Source organism: Rhinopithecus bieti, unplaced genomic scaffold (genome assembly GCF_001698545.2).
Source record: "Rhinopithecus bieti isolate Rb0 unplaced genomic scaffold, ASM169854v2 scaffold_574, whole genome shotgun sequence".
Taxonomy (NCBI): Eukaryota; Metazoa; Chordata; class Mammalia; order Primates; family Cercopithecidae; genus Rhinopithecus; species Rhinopithecus bieti.
In genome coordinates this window covers 3,228,262-3,252,365 of record NW_016803605.1, presented here as the reverse complement: position 1 = coordinate 3,252,365, position 24,104 = coordinate 3,228,262, and the positions used below count along the sequence as shown (strand labels likewise).

At 50.6% G+C, this 24,104-nt stretch overlaps 1 protein-coding gene across 3 annotated transcripts in view; it reads left to right on the top strand.

The window, feature by feature from the left end:
• The window catches only part of AACS (acetoacetyl-CoA synthetase), a 77,706-nt gene that overhangs the window by 35,711 nt on the left and 17,891 nt on the right, over window positions 1-24,104 (top strand). For 2 of the 3 annotated variants that reach the window (XM_017889581.1, XM_017889563.1), the window contains exons 6-12: window positions 1,687-1,801; window positions 2,011-2,092; window positions 5,797-5,944; window positions 13,363-13,443; window positions 16,058-16,182; window positions 22,445-22,509; window positions 22,953-23,075. In XM_017889581.1, the coding sequence (XP_017745070.1) occupies window positions 1,687-1,801; window positions 2,011-2,092; window positions 5,797-5,944; window positions 13,363-13,443; window positions 16,058-16,182; window positions 22,445-22,509; window positions 22,953-23,075 (739 nt within the window). The remainder of the gene's footprint in view (window positions 1-1,686; window positions 1,802-2,010; window positions 2,093-5,796; window positions 5,945-13,362; window positions 13,444-16,057; window positions 16,183-22,444; window positions 22,510-22,952; window positions 23,076-24,104) is intronic. The other variant, XM_017889572.1, reaches the window with a different exon arrangement.

Sequence of the window (24,104 nt, the reverse complement as noted above, 5' to 3'; positions counted from 1 at the left end):
TGGGAGGAATCCCGTCTTTCGGGAAAGCAGTGCCCTTGGCTGGACTGCAGACTCCACGTGCAGTGCAGACCGGAGACATGGGTGTGGCGATCCTGCCTTTTAAGATGGGGCTCGTTAACTAGCGTGTGCACGCGTAGGCTTATGCCATTGGTTGGCATAAATGCACTGCTTGGAGGATTCAGGTTCCTCTTTAATTGAAGATTCCGAGAACAAAAATATGGGACCACTTTGCTTTGCTGTTGTTGCCTGTTTGGAAGATGAATCTTCTTTTGTATACACTAGAGGAGCTGTGCTAACAGGCTCTTTCTGTGAAGTGGGGAATCTTTTTGGTAGCGCAAATACACACTCTATACTCTTCCTATTTCAGTATATGTCTGTAAATACTTCTGGTATTTCTTGATATTGATGCCTTCCTTGGCATGGTGGTTGTTCTCAGATATAAGATGTGCTTTGATCAACTTTTTTTTTTTTTTTTTTTTTGAGACGGAGTCTTGCTCTGTCGCCCAGGCTGGAGTGCGGTGGCCGGATCTCAGCTCACTGCAAGGTCCGCCTCCCGGGTTCACACCATTCTCCTGCCTCAGCCTCCCGAGTAGCTGGGACTACAGGCGCCGCCACCTCGCCCGGCTAATTGTTTGTATTTTAGTAGAGACAGGGTTTCACCGTGTTAGCCAGGATGGTCTCAATCTCCTGACCTCGTGATCCACCCATCTCGGCCTCCCAAAGTGCTGGGATTATAGGCTTGAGCCACCGCGCCCGGCCTGATCAACTTTTGTTTTGAGATGGAGTCTCGCTTTGTTGCCCAGGGTGGAGTGCAGTGGCACTATCTCGGTTCACTGCAAACTCTGCCTCCCGGGTTCAAGCGATTCTCCTGCCTTAGCCTCCTGAGTAGCTGGGACTACAGGCGTGCACCACCATGCCTGGGTAATTTTGTATTTTTAGTAGAGATGGGGTTTCACCATGTTGGTCAGGCTGGTCTCGAATTCCTGACCTCATGATCCACCCGCCTTGGCCTCCCAAAGTGCTGGGATTACAGGCGTGAGCCACTGTGCCTGCCTTTTTTTTTTTTTTTTTTAAACAGAGTCTCGCTCTGTTCCCAGGCTGGAGTGCAATGGCATGATCTCGGCTCACTGCAACCTCCATCTCCTAGGTTCAAGCGATTCTTCTGCCTCAGCCTCACAAGTAGCTGGGGCCACAGGCGTGTGCCACCATGCCTGGCTAAGTTTTGTATTTTTAGTAGAGATGGGGGTTTCACCACATTGGCCAGGCTGGTCTTGAACTCCTGACCTCAAGTGATCCACCTGCCTCGGCCTCTCAGAGTGCTTGGATTACAGGTGGGAGCCAGCGCGCCCAGCCTCATCAACTTTCTTTATTGGCTGCGGGTGCTGCGGACACAGGGACCTGGCCATACAACCTGATGATGTTGCCCTTTCTCGCCTGTGAAATGCAGTGGTCCTATTGGCTACTGAAGGTTTTTGCCATTTTGTTTTTTTAGAGACAGGGTCTCACTCTGTGCCCAGGCTGGAATGCAGTGGTGCAAGCGTAGCTCACTCCAACCTTGAACTCCTGGGCTCAAGCAATCCTCCCACCTCAGCCTCCAGAGTAGCTGGGACTACAGGCACCCACCACCATGCCTGCTGGGTTTTGCCTTTTGAATGATCAATGATGACTTTCTCCTCCTGCTTTCAGGGCGTGCTGGACCGGTTTTCTCAAATTCAGCCGAAGCTCATCTTCTCTGTGGAGGCTGTTGTGTATAACGGCAAAGAGCACAACCACATGGAAAAGCTGCAGCAGGTGGTTAAAGGTATGTGGCCCTTCCAGCTCCCAGCCGGCATGGCCGGGTGTGTGTGCCGGTGCATCAGAATCTGCCAGGAGTCAGCCTGGGTAGTCTCTGCCCCAGATTGTGTTATATTCTCTGCCCCAGATGGTGTTATATTTTGTTGGGGGGGAAAAAATCAGCAGCCAAGCATCTTTGTCCTGTAACCTTGTGTTTTCTCCTCCTGCTCCTTCCAGGCCTACCAGACTTGAAGAAAGTGGTAGTGATTCCTTACGTGTCCTCCAGAGAGAAGATAGACCTTTCAAAGATTCCAAACAGGTAATGTACCGTATTCTGACCCACAGGTCCGTGTGGAACCCACTGGAGCTCCCGCGGGGAAGTAGGCTCCTGGATCTTCCACTTGGGGTCACTCAGAATTTTAGAAGTGGAGGAAGTTTTAGTTAAAAGCGTCATTTTGTAGATGAGGCACCTGAGGCCCCAGAGGAAATCCCCCAAGGCCACACAGTGAATAAGTGGCGGAAGAGAGAGGTCCCAGGAACCCTCACTCTTCCGATCTGGTGTCCCTCGTATAGGGGGCTCTGATGGGGCCAAGCCCACCTTCCCAGATTGGCCACAGAAATTCTGCATCGGAAATCATGTGTACATGTATGTGTACATGTGGGTGCATGCACTGCACACGCATGCACACGACATAGGCACATGCATATCCACAGGTGTACATATGTATGTGCATTTACACATGTACATATGCGCACAGGTGCACAGGCATGTGTACATGTGTATGTATGGCTATGCTTACGTGAACACTCATACAGGTATTTTTCACCTTTTAGGACATGCATGTGTTCCCCATTGCTGATGACATCTTTCTTCCTTGGCTTTTCTGACATTTATAAAAGAATAAACCACATGTTTTGTGTATCAAATAGAATTGTAAGAATCTTAATTTTGAATAGAGATTAAGGAAATGGATTATGGTTTAGTCAAAGTTGAATTTGTCCCAAAGTTCTTAGAGTTACCTTCCTTTAATTTTTCTTGAAACAGTTGTGGGGAGAGGGTTCTGAGCTCAGGCATTTACCCCCACGGGGTAAGCTTTCCCTTGAACCTCGGGCCTGGGCCGCTGGAGGGCACCTCGTACGTGGCTCCTTGAGGCCTGGTGAGGAGGGGCTGCGTAGACATGGCAGAGTGTCTTCATGCCAGCCACGGGGACCAGAGGTGGAAGAGAGGAGGAGATGGCAGAGGCCTTTTTGTTCCAGCAAGTGGTAGTTGGTGCATGGCTTATTACCATCTGTCAGGGTGTTCCCAGGGGGAGGTACAAAGCATGTGTCCTGTCCTCCAGGAGTTGCAGTCTAGTTGGAGAGGCAAGACCCACATGCAGGAAGGATGAGCTGTGACCACTGGGAGTGTGGGAGGGACAAGATGTGCCCAGGAGTTGACAGCAGGGCCTCGTGGTTTCTCTGTAGGATCTGGGGAGGTGACATCTGGGGGTGGCTTTGAGGTATGAGCAGGGTCTAGAGACAGCTGTGTGTGCAGGGCACATTCTGGAGCCTGAAGGGTGCTGCAGGCAAAGTGGTGGCTTGGTGAGGGCCATGGTCTTCAGATCCGACTTGTCAGGTTCAGTTCTCAGCTGTGTGACCCTGTGCAAGTAATCTCTCTGAGCCTTGTGTCTCCATCTGTAAAATGGAGATGAGATGGTACCTGTTTTAAGTCGTTCTTGCCTTGCTATAAAGAAATACCTGAGACTGGGTAATTTATAAAAACAGAGGTTTAATTGGCTCACGGTTCTACAGGCTGTGCGAGAGGCATAGTGCCAGCATCTGCTTCTGGGGAGGCCATATGGAGCTTGTGATCATGGCGGAAGGGAAGTGGAGCGGGCACTTTACATGGGAAAGCAGGAGTGGAGGGGGCGGGGGGCGGGGTGCCACACACTTTTCAATGACCAGGTCTTGTGTGAACTCAGAGTGAGAACCCACTCATCACCAAGGGGATAGTCCGTGCCATTGACGAGGAATCCACCCTCATGATGCAAACACCTCCCACCAGGCCTCACCTGCAGATTGAGGATTACATTTCAACATGAGATGAGGGTGGGGAGTAACATCCACACTCTGTCAGCACCATCCTCTCAGGCTGGCTGGGAGGATTAAATCAGCCGCTGCTCTGCAAAGCGTGCACAGTCAGCTCTGAGTGATCCCGCCTGTCATTGTGCAGCTGCGGTGGGCTATGTCCCCTGAAGCACCTGAGTCAGGATGGGCGGATCCTTCACAGGCAGGCCCAGGTGCCTGTCCCTGTGGACTGTGGGACCCTGCCCACCTTAATAAATTACAGTCAGGTGCCAGAGCCCAGCTTTATTTCATGCAACCTCGGATTTAGCGCCCCAGCTGTATGGATGGAGGCCATGACGCATGGAGGCTAGGAGGAAAACCAGACGGGGTTTACCAGCCCCCTGGTTGGCCCGGCTTTTATTTTTTTCTGAATAATATTCATCAGCAGTTGATATAAAATGAGGGCATCCAGCAGAATCGTGTTAGCCACTTCATTTAGTCCAATACAAGGCAGAAGCCCCCTCTTGATACCCCAGGGGCTGGACTCCCACTGCAGTCCATCCTTTGATTGTGGATGCCACAGATAAAGCAGAATAGGGTACGTGTCCATCTGTGGAGAATTGACGGGGGTCGGGGGAGCCACCCTGTGGGCTTTTCATTCTTAGAAGAGCTTTAACAAAGGTAATCATTGTGTGTGATTTATGGGCCATTTGAAAGAAAAGGCTTTTCTCCATGTGAAGTGTCTGATTAGATTGGGCACTTTATAATGGGATTCTTACAGGAGGTAGAGGTGGGATAGAGTTTTCATTGGCCGTAAAGTTCCTCAGTGAATAGTTTTCCTGACACGCTGGAGCAGACGGCTTTGTTTGTTTCTTGCTTAGAGTTGAATTACTTTGGATGCCCTTTTTAAACCCCAGGAGAAACCTTTATCTTTTAAGGAGGCACAGCAAAATTCTTCATTTTAGTATGTATGGCATTTGTATTTCAGAGTAACTGTCCCTAGCAAATGGTTGCAGGCTGCGTTTAACTGATTCCCACCTCCTTCCCTGAAAGACAGTTCCATTTGTCATTTGAGTATAGAGCCAGTGTTTTCAGATGGGTGGTGCTGCTCATCTCAAAATAGAAAACCACCTTTTCCCAAGATGGCTTGTGGCTTCTGCAGCTGTTTCTAGTGCAGAAAACAAATCTCCTGTTTGTGTTGCCCCTTTGGTGGTTCTTGGCCACCTACAACAATGCTGCATGTCAGCTTTGGGGGTAAGCCCAGGCACACTTCCTGGGTGACAGTCAATAGCTGGGATGAATTTTATTTGTTTTTGGATAGATATTTGTATCTTGCTATTGTAAACCTCAGGATCTAGTAAGTTAGTGATAACACATGGTATTTGCTGAGTGGTTCTCTGTCATTGAGCTGTGGTTTAGGAAATTGGCCCCACATCAGTAGGAAGGGCTCATTAACCTAGCATCTCCTCCTCTCCCTTCTCCCCACGGGGGAAGCATCTTGATTCAGACCCACTTGGTAAGTGCTTCCTTTTGGTCGATCATTGGAAACAAAGCATTTGCCAATCAGGTGATGAACAGCAAACAAAGGACATGGGCTCAGAAGACTTCAAGGCCATTTCCAAAGCCGCCTTCAGCAGTGTTGGTACACACATGGCTTGTTCATTGTTAAGTGATCCTTCTCCGTGGTGGTTATGAAAACAAAAGGTTCTCTAAAAGACAGCCCTTGGCCCTGTCAGCAGTGCTGATTAAGCAACTTGAAACCTTTACTCGTTCGATGAGTTTTCCTTCAATTAGCTTGAATCTCTGAGATGTGACTTCCTCTGCTGGTCCCAGAAAGTTTCCAAATCAGGCCACCATCCCCCTGGAATCCTGGCTTTTCTGGGGTAGCAACAGAGGGCAGTGCATGGGTGGAATCAGCGGGTCCGGTCCAGCATTCTGGGACGTTCATGGTGTGTTTCCCTGCATTTCGACCCACAGTGTGTTTCTGGACGACTTTCTTGCCACCGGCACCAGCGAGCAGGCCCCGCAGCTGGAGTTCGAGCAGCTGCCCTTCAGCCACCCACTGTTCATCATGTTTTCGTCGGGCACCACGGGCGCACCCAAATGCATGGTGCATTCCGCTGGGGTAGGTCTCTGGGGAAAGCTCTGCAGGGGCCTCCTGTTGTCTGTTTGCTCCAACAGGGCCTCCCAGCTGATGACGGCAGCGTTGGGGTTGTCAGACTGCACCCCATCCCCGGAGAGTCCAACGTGCAGCTTCTCTCCAAGTGGGGTGCTGCGCGGAGATCCGGCACGGCCCAGGGCAGTGGAGAGCTGCCACTTCAGGGACTGGGATGGCACCTACCACCATGGTGACAGGCTTGGAGGTCACTGTACAGTGCAGTGTGCCTTGGGGGCGGGGGGTGCGCTGGCTGAACCAGCTACATTCACCCTGCAGGTCCAGACCAGCTGGGGGATTGTGAACTCAATAGGTGGGCCCTGCCACCTATTTTAAAAAGAACAAATCAGAATAGACAAGAACAGATAACATTAGCACAGTGCCAGGCGCAATGGCCCACGCCTATAACCTCAGCACTTTGAGAACCTGAGGCGGGCAGATTGCTTTGAGCCCAGGAGTTTGAGACCATCCTGGCCAATATGGCAAAACCCCATTTCTACTAAAAAATACAAAAATTAGCTGGACATGGTGGCACATGCCTGTAGTCTGAGCTACTCGAGAGGCTGAAGTGGGACAATTGCCTGAACCCAGGAGGCAGAGGTTGCAATGAGCTGAGATCGTGCCACTGCACTCCAGCTGGCAACAAAGCCAGACCCTGTCTCAAAAAATAAAAGTAAAATAACGTGTTAGCAGAGAATAGGCTCATAAGAGGTATGGGTGTTGTTTTGTGAAGCTGTCGTTATGTGGAGTGGATGTGTGCACGTGCTGGGGGCCTTGTAAAACTTACATCTGACCGTGGGTTGTGGTGAAATATTTGAAAGCCACTGGTTAGGTGATTAGAAGGCTAGGTTACTAGGTTATTAGGTGGTTATTAGAGTCTAATTAACTGAGAAAGAGCCTGCCTGTGCTGTGAGTCTGTTGGGGCTGCCGTAACAAAGTACCACAGGCTGTGTGGCTTCAACACCAAGGTGCCGCACGGTTGTTCTTGTCTGAGGCCTCGCTCCTTGGCTTGTGTCCTCATGTGGTCTTTCACGTGACACCCCTGGTATCCCCCTGTATGTGTCCAAGCTTCTTCTCCTGAGGACCCCAGTCAGATCGGATCTGGGCCTGCTCTGACAGCCTCATTTAAATTCCGTCACCTTTTAAAGGCCCATTTAGTCACATTCTGAGATACTGGGGATTAGAGCTTCAATATATGAATTTTGGGGGTACATAGTTCAGCCCATGACACATGCTTTTAATATTTCTTATTTCACCAAAAGTCTAACTTTATTAAAGCACCTGAAATAATATGTTAATACTATGCAATAGAATTTATACGTATAGGTTAGTGACTTTTAACCTTTTATTTATTTGTTTATTTACTTTTTTGAGATGGAGCCTTGATCTGTCACCCAGACTGGAGTGCAGTGGTGCGATCTTGGCTCATTGCAACCTCCACCTCCTGGGCTTAAGCAATCCTCCCCACCCAGCCTCCCACGCAGCTGGGACTATAGGCATGTGCCACTGTGCCCTACTTGTTTTTTTTTTTTTTTGGTAGATATCGGGTTTTGCCATGTTACCCAGGCTGGTCTCAAACCCCTGGGCTCGTGTAATCCACTTGCTTTGGCCTCCGAAAGTGCTGGGATTACAGATGTGAGCCACCAGGCTCAAACAAACCTTTTATTTTTGAAAAAAATAAAATACCTAGAGAACCTATAGAAAAGTTGCAAGAATATGGCCGGGCGTGGTGGCTCAAGCCTGTAATCCCAGCACTTTGGGAGGCCGAGACGGGCGGATCACGAGGTCAGGAGATGGAGACCATCCTGGCTAACATGGTGAAACCCCGTCTCTACTAAAAAATACAAAAAACTAGCCGGGCGACGTGGCGGGCGCCTGTAGTCCCAGCTACTTGGGAGGCTGAGGCAGGAGAATGGCGGGAACCCGGGAGGCGGAGCTTGCAGTGAGCTGAGATCCGGCCACTGCACTCCAGCCTGGGCGACAGAGCGAGACTCCGTCTCAAAAAAAAAAGAAAAAAAAGAAAAGTTGCAAGAATAGTAAGCTCCATGGTACCTTCAGCTGGATTCTTCCATTGTTAACGTTCTGTTTTTAACATTTTCAATGTCATTTTTTTTTTTGAGACAGTTTCTCACTTTGTTGCCCAGACTGGAGTGCAGTGGTGTGATCATGGCTCACTGCAGCCTCTACCTCCTGGGCCCAAGCAATCTCCCACCTCCGTCTTCCAAGTACATAGGACTACAGGCACATGCTACTTTTTTATTTTTGTGGAAATGGGGTCTTGCTATGTTCTCCAGGCTGGTCATGAACTCCTGGGCTCAAGTGATCCTCTCGCCTTGGCCTCTTGAGTGCTGGAATTACAGGCATGAGCCACTGTGCCTGACGTCAACATCAATTTTTAACATGTCCTGACAGCTTCTTTTGCCTTCTTTCCCTCTCAGCATATATACACACGTTAGCTTGCTTTTTGCGGTGCCAGTTGGAGTACGCCGGAGACATAACAATCTTTCACTCTTTAATATTTCAGCACGCATCTCCCGAGAACAAGAGCGTTCTCTTACAGAAGGGTGGCTGCCCATCAAATTCAGGAAGGTTGGCGTTGGTGCAGTGCTGTCCCCTAATCTGTGGTCCACACTCAGGTCGCCAGTTTCCCAGTGGTGTGCTAGCAGCTCAGGTGGTGGCACGTCAGTCGTCAGGTCTCCTGCATGTCCTTGGGTCTGAAGCAGTTCCTCGGCCTCCTTCGTCTTTCGTGACACTGACATTTTCGAAGAGCCCAGGCTCCTGGTTTGGCAGAATGGCTCTCTTTGGGTCTGACTGGTGTCACCTCGTGCTTAGGTCCAGGTTGTGCAGCTTTGGTGGGAACACCCTGGAAATGGGTGTTGTTTTCTTCTCCGTGCGTCTGTCGGGGGGTGGGGGGGACACAGCGCCAGTGTATTTCATGTTTGTGATTTCACTAGGCCAGTCTTCAGAAATGACATGCCTGGGTCAATGTGGTGCTTTGCTTTTTTTTTTTTTTTTTTTGAGATGGAGTCCCAGCATTGTCACCTGGGCTGGAGTGAAGTGGCACAATCTTGGCTCACTGCACCCTCTGCCCCCGGGTTCAAGTGATTCTCCTACCTCAGTGTCCTGAGTAGCTAGGATTACAGGTGCCCACCACCATGGCTGGCTAAGTTTTTTTTTTTGTATTTTTAGTAGAGACAGGGTTTCACTATGTTGGCCAGGCTAGTCTCCAACTCCTGACCTTGTGATCCGCCCTCCTCGGCCTCCCAAAGTGCCGGGTTTACAGGTGTGAGCCACCGTGCCCAGCTGAATGTAGTTCTTTTCTAATAACTGCTATCACGTCTTTCTTTCTCTGATCCTCCTCTGCCCCTGGGCTTGATAAGAGAGCTTCTTGTTGAATCCTTACCTTGCACTCAGACTTCTCCTGGGGCAATCTGTGAGAGTCAGGATGCTTGCTCCATGCTGTGGCTGTCACCCTCACGCTGCTCTAGCTCTCCTCTGGGCCAGCTCTTCAGCTCTCCCCATAGCTCATTTCCCCATTTCCCTCTCAGTTGGCTCAGCCCACAGGGAGGAGAAAAATCCACCATATCTTGGTCAAACCTTCTGATCACCACTTTTCCCCGCAAACTCAGAAGAAGAGAATTCTCCAAGTGGAGAAACCTTTGCTTGATAAGACAGTGGCGTTTGAAAAGGAAATATACAAGTTCCTTTATTCTAGCTCATTTAGCTTTTACAGATGTTCCCTCTACCTAGAAGCAGTTCGAATCCCTTCTGTAAAAAGGAAACATTTACACTGGAATCATTTGAAAGCCCTATTAGGCTTTTTACAGAGTCTTTTCATCAGAATGTGGAAAGGAGTCAATGTGGCTTCATCATCACCTAGATCTGGGATTCACTGAAGGTCTTGCTGCAGGCTGTGAAATAGATCCGAAGGTCCAAGAGCCTGTCCACACAGGTTAATTCTCAAGAAACCCGGGAGTGGGAGCAAGGGTCTGATGTTAGTGGTGGGGGCAAAGGCCTTATTTCTGGCAGTTACACTGGCTCAACCGAGTTGCCTCTTTGTAGGCCGAGAGCTGTCCTGTCACTCAAATAATCTGATTTTATGAAAGCCAGCTGGGGTGTGTTCACAGTCTAAGGTGTAGCTGGAATCGCATTTTCCCTGTGAAAGGGCAGCCCTCGTGCACCTGGGCGCAGGTCTGTTAATAAGCCACCGAGATGAGCATTTTTAGAAATCTTGCAGACAAGGGCGGGGACGGGTGCATGTGGCCAAACAAGACATTTTAGGATAAATGGAAATGTGTAACTGTACTTTTATTTTTAGTGCTCTTTGCATAGTGCGTGTCATTTTTTTAAGAGGGGCATAAAATGTATTAGATATAATATAGCTTGCTCATAAAATGATCATGCCTGATATATTTAGTGTGTGGAAAGATCAGGAAAAATTATATGTACTCCATCTTCACTGGGCTCTTGCATCTCTGGAGAAGTGACTAAGCGTGTTGCTCGTTTTCTAGAGTTATCTTGACCACAAACTTGAAAACAGTGAGGCAACATAGGCCAGAATCCTAGGGGCTCATCATCTTCGTGATTTAGTGGGGTGGGGGTTATGTTACTGGTTTGTTGGTTTGTGTTTCCTAAGTCCACGAAGGGTGTCAGAAAGCAGTTCCCCATTCTCTTCCTTCACATGAAATTACTCTCTGGTGCTGAGACTCAGAAAACCATGCCGTTGATGCTGCCTTACCCTCAGGGAAAGCATTCAGACTTGACCATAAATATTTAAGAATTAAGGGAAAAACGATGGATGTAACTTGTTAAGATTCACACAGAGAAATTGTTGGGAGAGGATTAGGGCCCATTGTTCGTTTTGTGCCGTCTGAGAGAATGAGGCTAATGAACCACTGAACGAATGCAGGCTTGTAGCTCCGCTGTGCTCTCAGCAGACCACGTGGGTGAAGCTGCAGAGTTAAATGCTGATTTCAAGTGAAAAAGAAAATGGGAGAGGGATTTGCCATAGGCTCTTAGAATCAGAGTTCCCTGTCCTTTAAGTGGATTTGTGGAAAGATTTAGTTCATGGAGACAGTTCCTGAAAAGTTTGTCACCCCCAAATTATTGCCTACCCACTGTCCATGAGAACAGAGTGCCATGGAACTTTCTAAGAAGCTTTTGAGTGCCTGGGGAAGGGAAGGGGAGGCTGTCTCTTGACCCACACTGGGGATTCTTGTTAAACTCCACCCTGCGGCTCAGCTTCCAGAGCCTAGAGGCAGTCTCGGGGAACTGCCGAAAAGGGCAGTGTGTTAGTCTGTTTTCATGCTGCTGATGAAGACATACTGAGGGCTGGGCATGGTGGCTCACGCTTGTAATCCCAGCACTTTGGGAGGCCAAGGTGGGCAGATCACGAGGTCAAGAGATCAAGACCAGCCTGGCCAACATGGTGAAACCCCGTCTCTACTGGAAATAAAAAATTAGCTGGGCCTGGTGGTGTGTGCCTGTAGTCCCAGCTACTCGGGAGGCTGAGGCTGGAGAAGCGCTTGAACCTGGGAGGTGGAAGTTGCAGTTAGCTGAGATTGCACTGCTGCACTCCAGTGTGGTGACACAGCAAGACTCTGTCTAAAAAAAAAGACATACTGAGACTGGGCAATTTACAAAAGAAAGGTTTAATAGACTTAACAGTTCCACGTGGCTGGGGAGCCCTCACAATCATGGCAGAAGGCGAGGAGGAGCAAGTCACATCTTACATGGATGACAGCAGGCAAAGAGAGAGAATGAGAACCAAATGAAATGGGTTTCCCCTTATCAGACCATCAGATCTCATGAGACTGATTCACTACTGTGAGAATAGTATGGGAGAAACTGCCCCCATGATTCAATTATCTCCCACCTTGTCCCTCCCACAACATGTGGGAATTCTGGGAATACAATTCAAGTTGAGATTTGGATGGGGACATGGAGACAAACCATATCAGACAGCATCTACCCGTCTGCCTGGCAGTCTCTGGAGGCTTCAGTTGCAGCTGTTTGTGGGCCAGGTGGCGGTTGCCTGTTTGGGATGGACTCTGGAATAAGAATTTTGGCTCCTGAATGGGATAGGATTGTTCCTGTTGAGCTCTTAAAGGGATCGTCTCCTGCAACTGGCTTTTGGAAGCTTTTCCCTTGGGTATGATGAGGGCCTTCATGACTGGGTTTTAATACACAAGTCCTTGCTTCAGCCTTCTAGGCCCTTCACAACCAGAAGCACCTTTGTCATGAGCCGGAGGCTCACATCTGTGGACCAGACTGAAGGGCAGTGGTCACTGAAGGGGCAGCATCCCATCTGTCCTCAGGATCTTGTACAAGATCCACTGGAAAGATAGGAAAACCGAGGCTGGGAGTGTGGAGTGACGGGTGCAGGGGCCGCTGGCTCTGTCTGCTGTCTTTGTTGTGTCTGGCGATGGGAAGCTTCCTCTCCTCCCTGCCCCTGCTGGACACACAGAGTTGCTTGGAACAAGTGTGTTCTGGGCAGTGGAAGATTATATAGTTGTAAACAGACATGAGGGAGCTCCTGGCATGCCAAGGAAGATGTCCCAGGTGTGCTGTTGGGTGGAAAAGGCAAAGTGTGGGACACTGGGTCACAATGAACAAAATGGCCTTAATAAATATGTACTGGCATCAGCAAGAAAGACATTCACAGGAAACTGCTAGGACTGGCTGCCTCTGGGGAGAACTGGGTATAGGACAGGGAGAGAGGACAGCTTTTCATAGTATCTGCTTCAGAGTTCTGCACCGTGCAAATATATTGCCTATTAAGCACCAAAATTGAAGGTAATAGTGTATAGTGGGTGGGAGGGAGCGGGTCTGCTTGGGTGTTTTGGCCAGAAGCAGGGTCTTGTGCTGTCCGCTCAGCTGAGGCATTCCTGAACCCCGATCTTCAACGTGAGTCCCAGCTACAGTCTTGCTCTGCTGCCGGCGCACCACCCCCACCACATCCCCCTCACCCCCGTGTTCCCTGTTCCCCATGAGGCTGGGCTAGCACCTGTCCTGCAAGGGTTAGGCCCTGGTCTTTTGCTCGTTGACTCTCTTCTCAGTAAGGGTCACTTCTGTTCTGCCTGAAACTGGTGGGTCTCCGTGGTACCCTTGATGTCTTGGGCACTAAGAGCTTGAGGGCAGACAGGATTGTCAGGGTTTTCCTCTCCAGACTACCAGCCACGCTCAGCTCTCGGGGCAGAGGGATATGAGGGCATGGCTCATCACAGGGGAGAGTGGGGAGCCTCCCAAGTCTGCTTCTCCCAGGAAGGAAAATGGGAATCTGCTGGGGCTTCTTCCTGGCAGCATCTGAGCGGCGCGTGGGCCAGGTACCAGGTTCCTGGTACTGTACGCCTAACAGAGAGCACCCACTCCTCGTGTCTCCCCTGCAGGGCACCCTCATCCAGCATCTGAAGGAGCATCTGCTGCACGGCAACATGACCAGCAGTGACATCCTCCTGTGCTACACCACGGTAAGGGCTTCCCCAAGGTGCTGGCCTGTGCTAGACCACAGTAGGGGCTTCCCCGGACACCAGCCCACGACACATGGTAAAGGCTTCCCTGGGCGCCGGCCTGTGCTGCACCGTGGTGAAGGCTTCCCCAGCGCACGGTGTCGAGTTGGGCCTGCTCTTCCACCCACCCTGCCTCCGCAGCTTGGAATCCACGCCATGAAACCAGAACTCAACTCAAGGTGTTGGAGGGCTTCCTGCCCTTGCTGAGCACTGAAAGACAAAAGGTTAGGACAAGTTAAAGCAAGTGTATTTTACCCCAGAGGAGAACTGAACACATCAAGAGCTTCCAGAATGATCTAGCTACAGGTCCTGAGTGGTGCTTCTGTGCCGAGTTTGTTTGTTTGTTTGTTTTGGTTTGTTTTTGAGACGAAGCCTAGCTTTATTGCCCAGGCTGGAGTGCAGTGGCTCGATCTCAGCTCACTGCAATCTCCGCCTCCCGGGTTCAAGTGATTCTTCTGTCTCAGCCTTGAGTAGCTGGGACTACAGGCGTGCGCCACCACGCCCAGCTAGTTTTTTGTATTTTTAGTAGATTGGGGTTTCACCGTGTTAGCCAGGATGGTCTCGATCTCCTGACCTCATGATCTGCCCACCTCGGCCTCCCAAAATGCTGGGTTTACAGGCGTGAGCCACCATGCCTGGCCTCCCCACCGCACCCGGCCTTCCCACCTGGGTTCTAACAGCAGCCTCGGTGGCAGTTGTTTCATGTCCTGCAGCCCTGGGCCCAGCCTGTACTGTGACCCACCCTCCCTTCCTCCCTTCCTTCCCCTCCCTTCCTTCCCCTTCCTTCCCTTTCTTTCCCCTCCCTTCCCCTCCCTACCCCTCCCTTCCTTTCCCATTTTCCCTTTGCCTTTTGTCCCCCTTTTTCCCTTTGCCTTTCTTTTTTTCTTTTGACAGAGTCTCAGTCTGTTGCTCAGGCTAGCGTGCAGTGGTGATCATGGCTCACTGCAGCCTCAAACTCCTGGGCTCAAGTAATCCTCCCACCTCAGCCCCCAAGTAGCTGAGACCACAGGTGCACTCCACCATGCCTGGCTAATTAAAAAAAAATTTTTTTTCTAGAGGCCAGGCACGGTGGCTCATGCCTGTAATCCCAACACTTTGGGAGGATGAGGTAGGTAGATCACTTGAGGTCAGGAGTTCAGGACCAGCCTGGCCAACATGGTAAAACCCTGTCTCTACTAAAAATACAAAAAAGTTAGCTAGGTGTAGTGGTAGACACCTGTAATCCCAGCTACTTGGGAGGCTGGGGTGGGAGGATCGCTTGAACCCAGGAGGCAGAGATTGCAGTGAGCTGAGATTGTGCCACTGCACTCCAGCCTAGGTGACAGAGTGAGACTCTGTCTCAAAAAAAAAAAAAAAAAAAAAAATGGTTTTACCATAGAGACCAGGTCTCACTGAGTTACCCAGGCTGGTCTCAACCTCCTGAGCTCAAGGGATCTTCCCACCTTGCCCTGCAAAATGCTGGGATTACAAGGCCAACAGGCCTTGACTAACTCTTAGCAGCTTTGTTGGACAATGAGGTGGCCAGGAATGCTGTACTGCTTGGGGCTTCCAGGCACTGGTTTCCTCTTTGGGGAACAGTTTCTTAATAAAAGAAACTGAACAAGTACATTAAGACCTATTCAGAAAGCAGCTCAATGGCCAGGCACAGTGGCTCATGCCTGTAATCCCGGCACTTTGTGAGGCTGAGGCAGGAGGATCCCTTGAGGCCAGGAGTTCAAGACTAGCCTGGACAACAAAGTGAGACCTCATCTACAAAAAATAAAAAAATTAGCTGGGTGTGGTGGCTCACATCTGTGGTCCCAGCTACATGGGAGGCTGAGGCAGGAGGATCACTTGAGGTTAGGAGGTCGAGGCTGTAGTGAGCTCTGATTGTGCAACTGCACTCCAGCCTAGGTGACAGAGTGAGACTTTGTCTCGGGGCAAAAAAAAAAAAAGAAAGAAAGCAACTCAACTAAATGGAGACCTTTGGCTGTGTCCTTGTGCCCTCTGCCTTTGTGCATGGGAAGTCGGTGTGGGGGGGCCTTCTGGGGGACATTGGTTTTGGGTCACTATAGCCCACGTGATTTGGGGACAGCACTAGGCTGTGGCAGGCAGGAGGCAGGTTCCTGACACCATTCATCATGGATGAACAATGTCTTGGGGATGGTTCCGTGTCAGTGTGGACCTCATTCTGTTTCATGGCTGCGCAATGGCTGCCGTCATACTGCTGGGGGCCAGGTGCTGTTCAGTACGTCTCATGTGGGTTCGGTGACTCTGTAGGAGTGTCAGTAGCAAGTGTGCACCTCCTGTGACCTTTCTTGTGTTGATAACACCTACATTGCTTTGTCTCTGTCACCAGTAAGGGTGCAGCAGACATTCTGTGACGTGTCTTCATGCACATGTGTGAATATGTCTGTGCGATCCATTCTTAGACGTGGAGTTGCTGGGCCAGAATGTCCTGCGTTTGAAATGGGCAGTTAGCGCCAACCTGTGGCTCCATCTTAGGTGGTTTCCCAGGGACATAGGAAGCTGAGCGGGCAGCGCTGTGGGGAGCTGCCTAGCGCCCACTGAAGCCGCACCCCTCCTGTCTTTGCAGGCCGGCTGGATGATGTGGAACTGGATGGTGTCCATTCTGGCCACAGGAGCGGCCATGGTCTTGTATGATGGCTCCCCGCTGGTGCCCACGCCCAACGTGCTCTGGGACCTGGTGGACAGGATAGGGTAGGTACCAAGATGCCGTGCTCAAAGCAAGGGACAGGCAGCACCAGGAAGTCTCCTTGGGATCAGATGCAGAGTCGTGCCTGCCTTCGGGGCAGTCTCCAGAATGCTCTGCCTTTGTGGACGCCCCCTCTCCAAGAGGAGGGTGTGGGAGGTGCCAGAAGCAGAAGGTGAAACTGTTAAGAAGGGAGGGATGCCAAGGGCCAGGGCTCTTCCCTTCAGAGTGAGGGCTGAGAAAAATCCTATGGGCAGCATGCGATCTCATTTCTTTTAAGAATCTATTTCTATTTTAAGATTACTTTTAGTAAAATTGTATGTATCGTAAGGCACGCAGCATGGTATTTTGCTGTGTATACACGTAGTGAAATGAGTACTGCAGTCAGGCAAATTCGCATTTGCATCTCCTCACACAGTTAACTTTTTGTTTTTAGCAAGGAGAGCACCTGAAATGGACTCTCTTATCAAAGTTCTAGCACTTACACAGTACGGTGTTGTCAGCTGCAGTCATCGGGCTGTGCATTGATCTTATTTCTCTAGTTGTGGCATTTCCCAGCAAAAGGAGGAAAACTGAGGGTCGCTTAGAGTCCTTTTTCACACAGGTTCTGCAGACTCAGGAGTGAGATTGTATTCATCCATTTTCGTACTACTATGAAGAAATACCCGACAGTGGGTGATTTATAAAGAAAAAGAGGTTGAATGGACTCAGAGTTTCATGTGGCTGGGGAGGCCTCACAATCGTGATGGAAAGTGAATGAGGAGCAAAGGCATGTCTTACATGGCAACAGGCAAGACAGCGTGTGCAGGAGAACTGTCCTTTATAAAACCATCAGATCTCGTGAGACTTATTCACTATCTTTTTTTTTTTTTTTTAGAGACGGAGTCTCGCTCTGTCACCCGGGCTGGAGTGCAGTGGCCGGATCTCAGCTCACTGCAAGCTCCGCCTCCTGGGTTCACGCTCTTCTCCTGCCTCAGCCTCCCGAGTAGCTGGGACTACAGGCGGCCGCCACCTCGCCCACCTAGTTTTTTGTATTTCTTTTTAGTAGAGATGGGGTTTCACCATGTTAGCCAGGATGGTCTCGATCTCCTGACTTCGTGATCCGCCCGTCTCGGCCTCCCAAAGTGCTGGGATTGCAGGCTTGAGCCACTGCGCCCGGCCGAGACTTATTCACTATCAAGAGAGCAGCTCGGGAAAAACCTGCCCCCATGATTCAGTTACCTCCCACTAGGTCCCTCCTACCACACGCAGGGATTATAGGAGCTACAGTTCAAGATGAGATTTGGGTGGGGACAGCTAAAACATATCAGAGATGAAGTGAGGTGAAGGCTGAATGCACAGGGGAGGTGTGTGGGTAAGTTCGTGAGGGGTGGGTGCAGAACCTGTGCCTGGGGGGCTGCGTGGTGTTTGGATTTCCTGCCACCTTTCTCCTGAACCCATTGGCAGAAGGAGAGCTCTGTTTGTCCCTAGCCATCCCTTGGGGCTGGCAGCCACCTGTCTTCTAGGGTCGCCTCATCATAACTGCACTGAGTGCTTCCTGGGGCCCCTGGAGGTGGTCACTTCTTTCCTGTGACCCTGGCTGGACAGTAGACAGGAATCCCATGAGCAGTGGCAGGAGCCAGTTAGGAGAGACACATTGGGTACCCTCCTGGTGCCTGAGAATTATGCAAATGGGGATAGGTGCAGTGGTCCCTGCTGCCGCCCCCCGCCCCCATCATCATCATGATTAGAAGGCATCAGGAGATCCAGTCTCTTCAGCGCTTCGCTGATGAATTAATCACAACTGGCTAGCATGTTCTGGCCACAGTGGTCTTGGTCACCCTTGGCCTAATGACAGTTTCTAGAGATAAGAATATAGAAGTCACCAGAGCTCCAGGGGCCCAGAAACAACCATGCTCTGAAGTGTCCTAATTACTCTGATGTCTGAATCTGTTCATGAGGCGAACAGGAGCCACTCATGTTTTTAAATCCTTGGCCATTAACATTTTAATTATAACTTGGTCTGGGTAATATTTAAATCCTGACATTTGGCTTACAATCTTAGTGAGGAAGGCTATTTCCTAATGAGATTGTTTCCAGCAAAAGGTTAATCAAATCCCTGGGAACTTCAGATGGCTTTAGAATCTTTACCCTTTTACCCTTAAGCCGGGCTCCAGATGGAGAAACTTTTATTGGTGTGTTGGGGAGGCATGCACTGGGTCGGGGGTTACTGGAGGAGGGGTGGAGAGAGAAATGTACATCATTGGGGCCTGGTGCTAATGAGATCCAGGGATGAAGCGTCCCAGGGAGACCCTGCTCTGTGTGTGCATGGGTGTGAGTCTGCGTGTGTGCAGAAGTGTATGTGAAAGTGTGTGAAAGTGTGTGTGCGCGTGCATGTAGCGTGATCATGTGAAAGGGAGTATCGGGAGTGCATATGTGACCCGAGTGTGTAGCACATAAGCATGTGAGAGTGCAAGTGGTGCTGGATGTGTGTGCATGTATAAGGTGGGTGTGTGTCATGCATGCGCTGTGATGTTTGCTGTATGTTGGATGCATGTGTGCCTTGTGTATGTGTGGCATGTGCCTGTGCGCACACGTACATGTGCGAGTGTTCACAGCCTGGTGGCTGGTTCCGTGCCATAATCACGGGCCCTAGATTGGCCAGAGCACTGAGGCTGACTGAGGTGTAGTCATGCTGTCACAGGGCTCCCTCTGGAAGTGGCCTTTGCCCTGCCTGGGAGAGCTTCCTATGCAGTCTGGCGAGGCAGTTGTGACTCGGCACCTGGGCAGGGGCTGCGGGTGAGGGGCTCTCAGAAGGATGCGAGCCTTAAACCACTGCACTGGTCGCCACCAGCAGTGAGAGGGAGCTGGTGCTGGGAGGGAAGGACACTTCAGCTCGGTTCTGTCCACCTCCTGGAAACTGAATGCTGTGCAGCAGTTGAAAGCAGTCATGGCAAACCCTGTTTTGTGGCAAGAGGTGCGCAGGGCAGGCACAGTCCTCGTGGTGCTGTCTCAGTGCCTCTGCTTAAAACCCACGTCTGTTAGTAAATGTGGGTTGAGTTCTCTATTGATTACTGGCATGTCAGCTCCCAGACTTATTGACACCTTTGATCAAAGAGCATTTATTTTGTAGGCACAGACAAGATAATTTTAAAAGATGAATTTTCTTCTTCACAGGGGTGTGTTTCTGGGTTCTAGTGAGGGGGCTATTCTGGATAGAATTAGGGCCAGGACCCTGGGGACTTCGTCCAGTTTGCTAGTTGCGGGGCAGGCGTGGACGTTGTCTGGGTTGCCCAGTTTTGCCTGTCTCCGAATGGGGCCATTGTCTAAGGTGGTTCTAGAGGGCGGGGCCTCGTGGGTGAGCAGGCTTGTCCTTCTAAGGAAGTGGATGGGTTGGACAGCACTTTGCCAGGATCTGCACCCAGTGTGTGCTGGACTGCGTGCTGTGAATCAAGCTCCCTGCTGGGTCCTGGGGGCTACACAGCAGCGACCAGGGGCCAGCACGCTCTGTCCTCATGGGGCTGCTACTGGGAGGGGGAAGGTAAAAAGAGGCCAACCTCGGGCTCTGAGGAGTGCTGTCAGAGACCTGGGGTCAGGGAGTCCTCAAGAGGTCTTGACATTTGGGCTGAGGCTGGAACGTTCAGGAACTACTTTTGCAGAACTGGGGACGTGTGCTTCAGGCAGAGGGAACCACCAGGAGGTGGGCCTAAGATCCACGTGTTGTGGAAGCTGGAAGGGGCCTCCTGTGGCCCGAGTGTGAAGGGTTGATGCGGGGCTGGGGGCAGGAGCGGGGTCGGAGGGGCGGGGCTTTTGGGGCTGCTTGAAGGGTGAGTTTTTCCCCGAGTGGAATGGAACAGCAGTGGACACTGAATCATGAGAACACTGATCTGGTTCGTGTTATTAAAAGGGCGGTGTAGGCCGGGCGCGGGGGCTCACGCCTGTAATCCCAGCACTGTGGAAGGCTGAGGTGGGCGGATCATGATGTCAGGAGTTTGAGACCAGCCTGGCCAACATGGTGAAACCCCATCTCTACTAAAAATACAAAAAATACAAAAGTTAGCCAGGTGTGGTGGTGCAGGCCTGGAATCCCAGCTACTTGGGAGGCTGAGGCAGGAGGATCACTTGAACCCTGGAGGCAGATGTTGCAGTGAGCTGAGATCGCCCCACTATACTCCAGCCTGTGTGACACAGAGAGACTCCATCTCAGAAACAAAACAAACAAACTAACAAAAAAGGGCGGTGTAGTGCCTGAGCGAAGAGAGCATTGCCGGGGCAGGGGCAGGGGCAGGGGTAGAAGCTGAGAGACTGAGATTGCTGAGCCCACAGGCGCAGTGGCAACCCTGGAGGGGCTGCCTGTGGGCTGATCCACACTTGGCTCCGCGCAGGGCTCCGGGCAGTCGTGGGCACTGCGTCCCAACGGTTTAGAGCCCTGACGCTGTCTCATGCTTTTGTGCAGCAACCCCTACAGTACTTGCTAGAAATAAGACGTGGCATGAGTGCCTGCAGGTGGGCTCCCGTGCTTCCAAGAGCTGAATGGGATTGGATTTCCTAACCGTTTTACGTGCACCCTGTAGATAGATGGAGGACTTTGCTGTTTCTTCAGACAAGCAGGGCTGTGACTCACAGGCTGGAGAGCACCACCTCTGAATGCTGGCGGAGCCTCACCAAGATCAGGGTTTGCAGAGTCTTGCCTGCACTTAGATGCACTTTAAAATCACAGAGAGCCTTCGAGTTTTCTGGAGGTGGGCAGTGGGGGGATTGCACAAAACCCCTGTGTTGTTCGGGCATGCCTGTTGATTGGAGAGCTTTGTACCTGTAGCTGGAGGCAGTCACTGCTGCTCAGGGCCGGGTGATCACCATTAGAGTCATGAGGTTAGTGAGTTAGAGTCATCCTCTGTTAGTGATACTTGCAAAGGGAGTGACACCTTAATCATTGGCTATGATGTTGAAGTAGTTAATCAAACTCTGAGTTTATGAAAGAAGCATGGGGGACGGTGGGAGGAGCTAGTCTCCCTCCCCCAAAACTCCAGCCATCTCTAGGGTACAGTGGTGGCTTTGTTGGTGGCAGGGTGGGTCTGGGGAAGTAAGAGAATGAAGGTGTGGGAGGTGGAAGGACCATGGTAACCTGCCTCCTTGAGTGGAGGGAGACCCACCCTGCCATTGCCTTAGCCACGCCCAGCCCAGCCAGCCCTGAAATCCGGGATGTTCTGTGCCATGTTGCCTCGTGGCTTCAGACAGCAAGTGCCATGACAGCCTTCCTTGGGATGAGTCTCTCCACCGGATGTGCAGGAGTGAGGTTCTTCTGCCCAGAGTGACCCAGAAGAGTCTGAATCTCACAGCCTCCTCTAGGCACCGAAGAGAACAATGTTCTTTAGTTGGGCCGACTGAGTTTACATGTGAAGGGCCACCTGACTGGAAGAAAAGCTGAGGAAGGAAATAGCATGTTAGAGCTGCCCTTGAAAATGCAGTGATGTATATTCAGCAGCGTGTGTCGTTCTGTGAGCACAAATGCATAGAACTGTGGATTCTGAACATTCAAGAAGAGCTGTACTTTTCTGAGTTTCATAAAAATGTGAACTTGTTTAAGAAAAGGGGATGGGTGGAGTTTCAAGTATGGCACATGTTTTAACAAATAAAAACTTTGTCTCAGCACTTTGGGAGGCCAAAGCAGGAGGATTGCTTGAGCCCAGGAGTTCAAGACCAGCCTGGCAACATAGCAAGACCCTGTCTCTTAGCTGGGCGTGGTGGCATACACTGGTAGCTCTAGCTACTTGGGAGGCTGAGGTGGGAGAGTCACTTGAGCCCAGGAGTTGGACGCTGCAGTGAGCTGTGATTGCACCACTGCACTCCAGCCTAGGCAACAGAAGGAGGTTCCGTCTAAAAAAAAAAAAATTATAATAATTCTGTAGCCCTCTCTTCATTGGTGAATGAATGTGTGAGGACAGAATTTGAGGGGACTTGATTTATGGCCTCCTTTGGTTCCCCCAAGATAAAATACTCTGCAGCTGGGAAGATAATGGGTTCAGGTGAGCTGCTGTTGTATGTGAAGCCTCGTGGTAAAGGGACCTGGCCCTGCGTGCTGGAATCAGCATAAAGAGCAGTCAGGTGCGCCTGTGAGCAAGGCAGGTGCTGTGACTCAGACTTGAATAAACACGAAGTATGAGTTCAACCCAGAAAACTGCTCTCTCTTGGGTTTTGCAAACTTTTCAGAAATAAATCACTGACTTTAGAAAGCTTTGGTCCGAGAGTCTTGAAGAGTTTCTGGTGTTTTCTTTCCCGCCTGCACCCTAGCATCACTGTCCTGGTGACCGGGGCCAAGTGGCTGTCGGTGCTGGAAGAGAAGGCCATGAAGCCGGGTGAGTGTGCCTGTTTAATATTCATTCCCCGTACTGCCAGTCAAGGAAATTAAATCCATCCTATTTACTGCTTGCGCGTGAGGCTTCAGGCACTGGGTTTAGTTTTAATCTTTTTTTTTTTTTTTTTTTGAGGCGGAGTCTCGCTCTGTCGCCCAGGCTGGAGTGCAGTGGCCGGATCTCAGCTCACTGCAAGCTCCGCCTCCCGGGTTCACGCCATTCTCCTGCCTCAGCCTCCTGAGTAGCTGGGACTACAGGCGCCCGCCACCTCGCCCGGCTAGTTTTTTGTATTTTTTAGTAGAGACGGGGTTTCATGGTGTTCGCCAGGATGGTCTCGATCTCCTGACCTCATGATCCGCCCGTCTCGGCCTCCCAAAGTGCTGGGATTACAGGCTTGAGCCACCGCGCCCGGCCAGTTTTAATCTTTTGGTGATTCTTCGCCCCAGTGGAAACCCACAGTCTTCAGATGCTCCACACGATCCTGTCCACTGGCTCCCCACTGAAAGCCCAGAGCTACGAGTATGTCTACAGGTGCATCAAGAGCAGTATCCTCCTGGGCTCCATCTCAGGTACGGCCCCGGGGGGACAGTTCTTCCAGCCATCCCCGTCGGCCCCATAAGTATGCACATCTCTGCCCAGTGCGTGGATTCATCCCAAGGACACGGTCCGCTGGGCAGCCAGTACACACAATGCCTTCTCATTATCTGAGGCAGTGATGCTCCGCGAAGTCACTGTGAACTCTGAGTCAGCCCATACGGAACCCTTGCTCCTGGGGGAAATACATTTATATACACACACCTCTCACATCGATTATAGTCTTAAAATCCAAAACAATACATCTTGGTAGGTTCTATATTTTTTATCTTGGGAAAGAGAAAATGCAGTTCAGAAGCATTCAGTGACTTGCCCAAGGCCACCCCACTGTCAGATGCCAGAGCTGGGATGCCAAGCCCAGGAACAGGGCACCCTAACCCACCCTGCCCCGGTCTCCTGCGTGTGAAAGCAAAGCAGGGAGGCTGTGTCGCCTCGTGTGACCTCGGTGGGAATGTTCCTGGGTGACTTCGGGTTTTCACTGCTCTGCAGTGTCTGAGAGTGACTGCAGAAGCTCCAGATTATAGATCTGGAGGCTACACGTACATTTTAGTGAGTAGGCAAATTCCCAAAAACAGAATCCGCAAATAGTGAGAATCCACTGTATGGAAGGACAAATATTGCAACATTGTTTATATAAGTAAAAAATAGACGCTACCTGTATGCCCAGCAGAAGGAAATTGATTGAATAATTTAGGGCACATTCTTAATTTATGCAGCCATTAGAAGTGAAGAAATGCACTGATGGACATTGAAACATGGTCATGATGAGTGAAAAAATCAGATTGCAGAATTACAAGGTGCGGTCATTTTTGCAGGTGAAAAACAGGAATATATGGATGTGTACATGCACACTCGGGTGTATAATATGGGTGTATTATATGTAGATTTCAAGTGAAAAAAATTTTTTTTTTTTTGAGACGGAGTCTAGCGCTGTCAACCAGGTTGGAGTGCAGTGGGTGGGATCTCAGCTCACTGGAACCTCTACCTCCTGGGTTCAAGCAGTT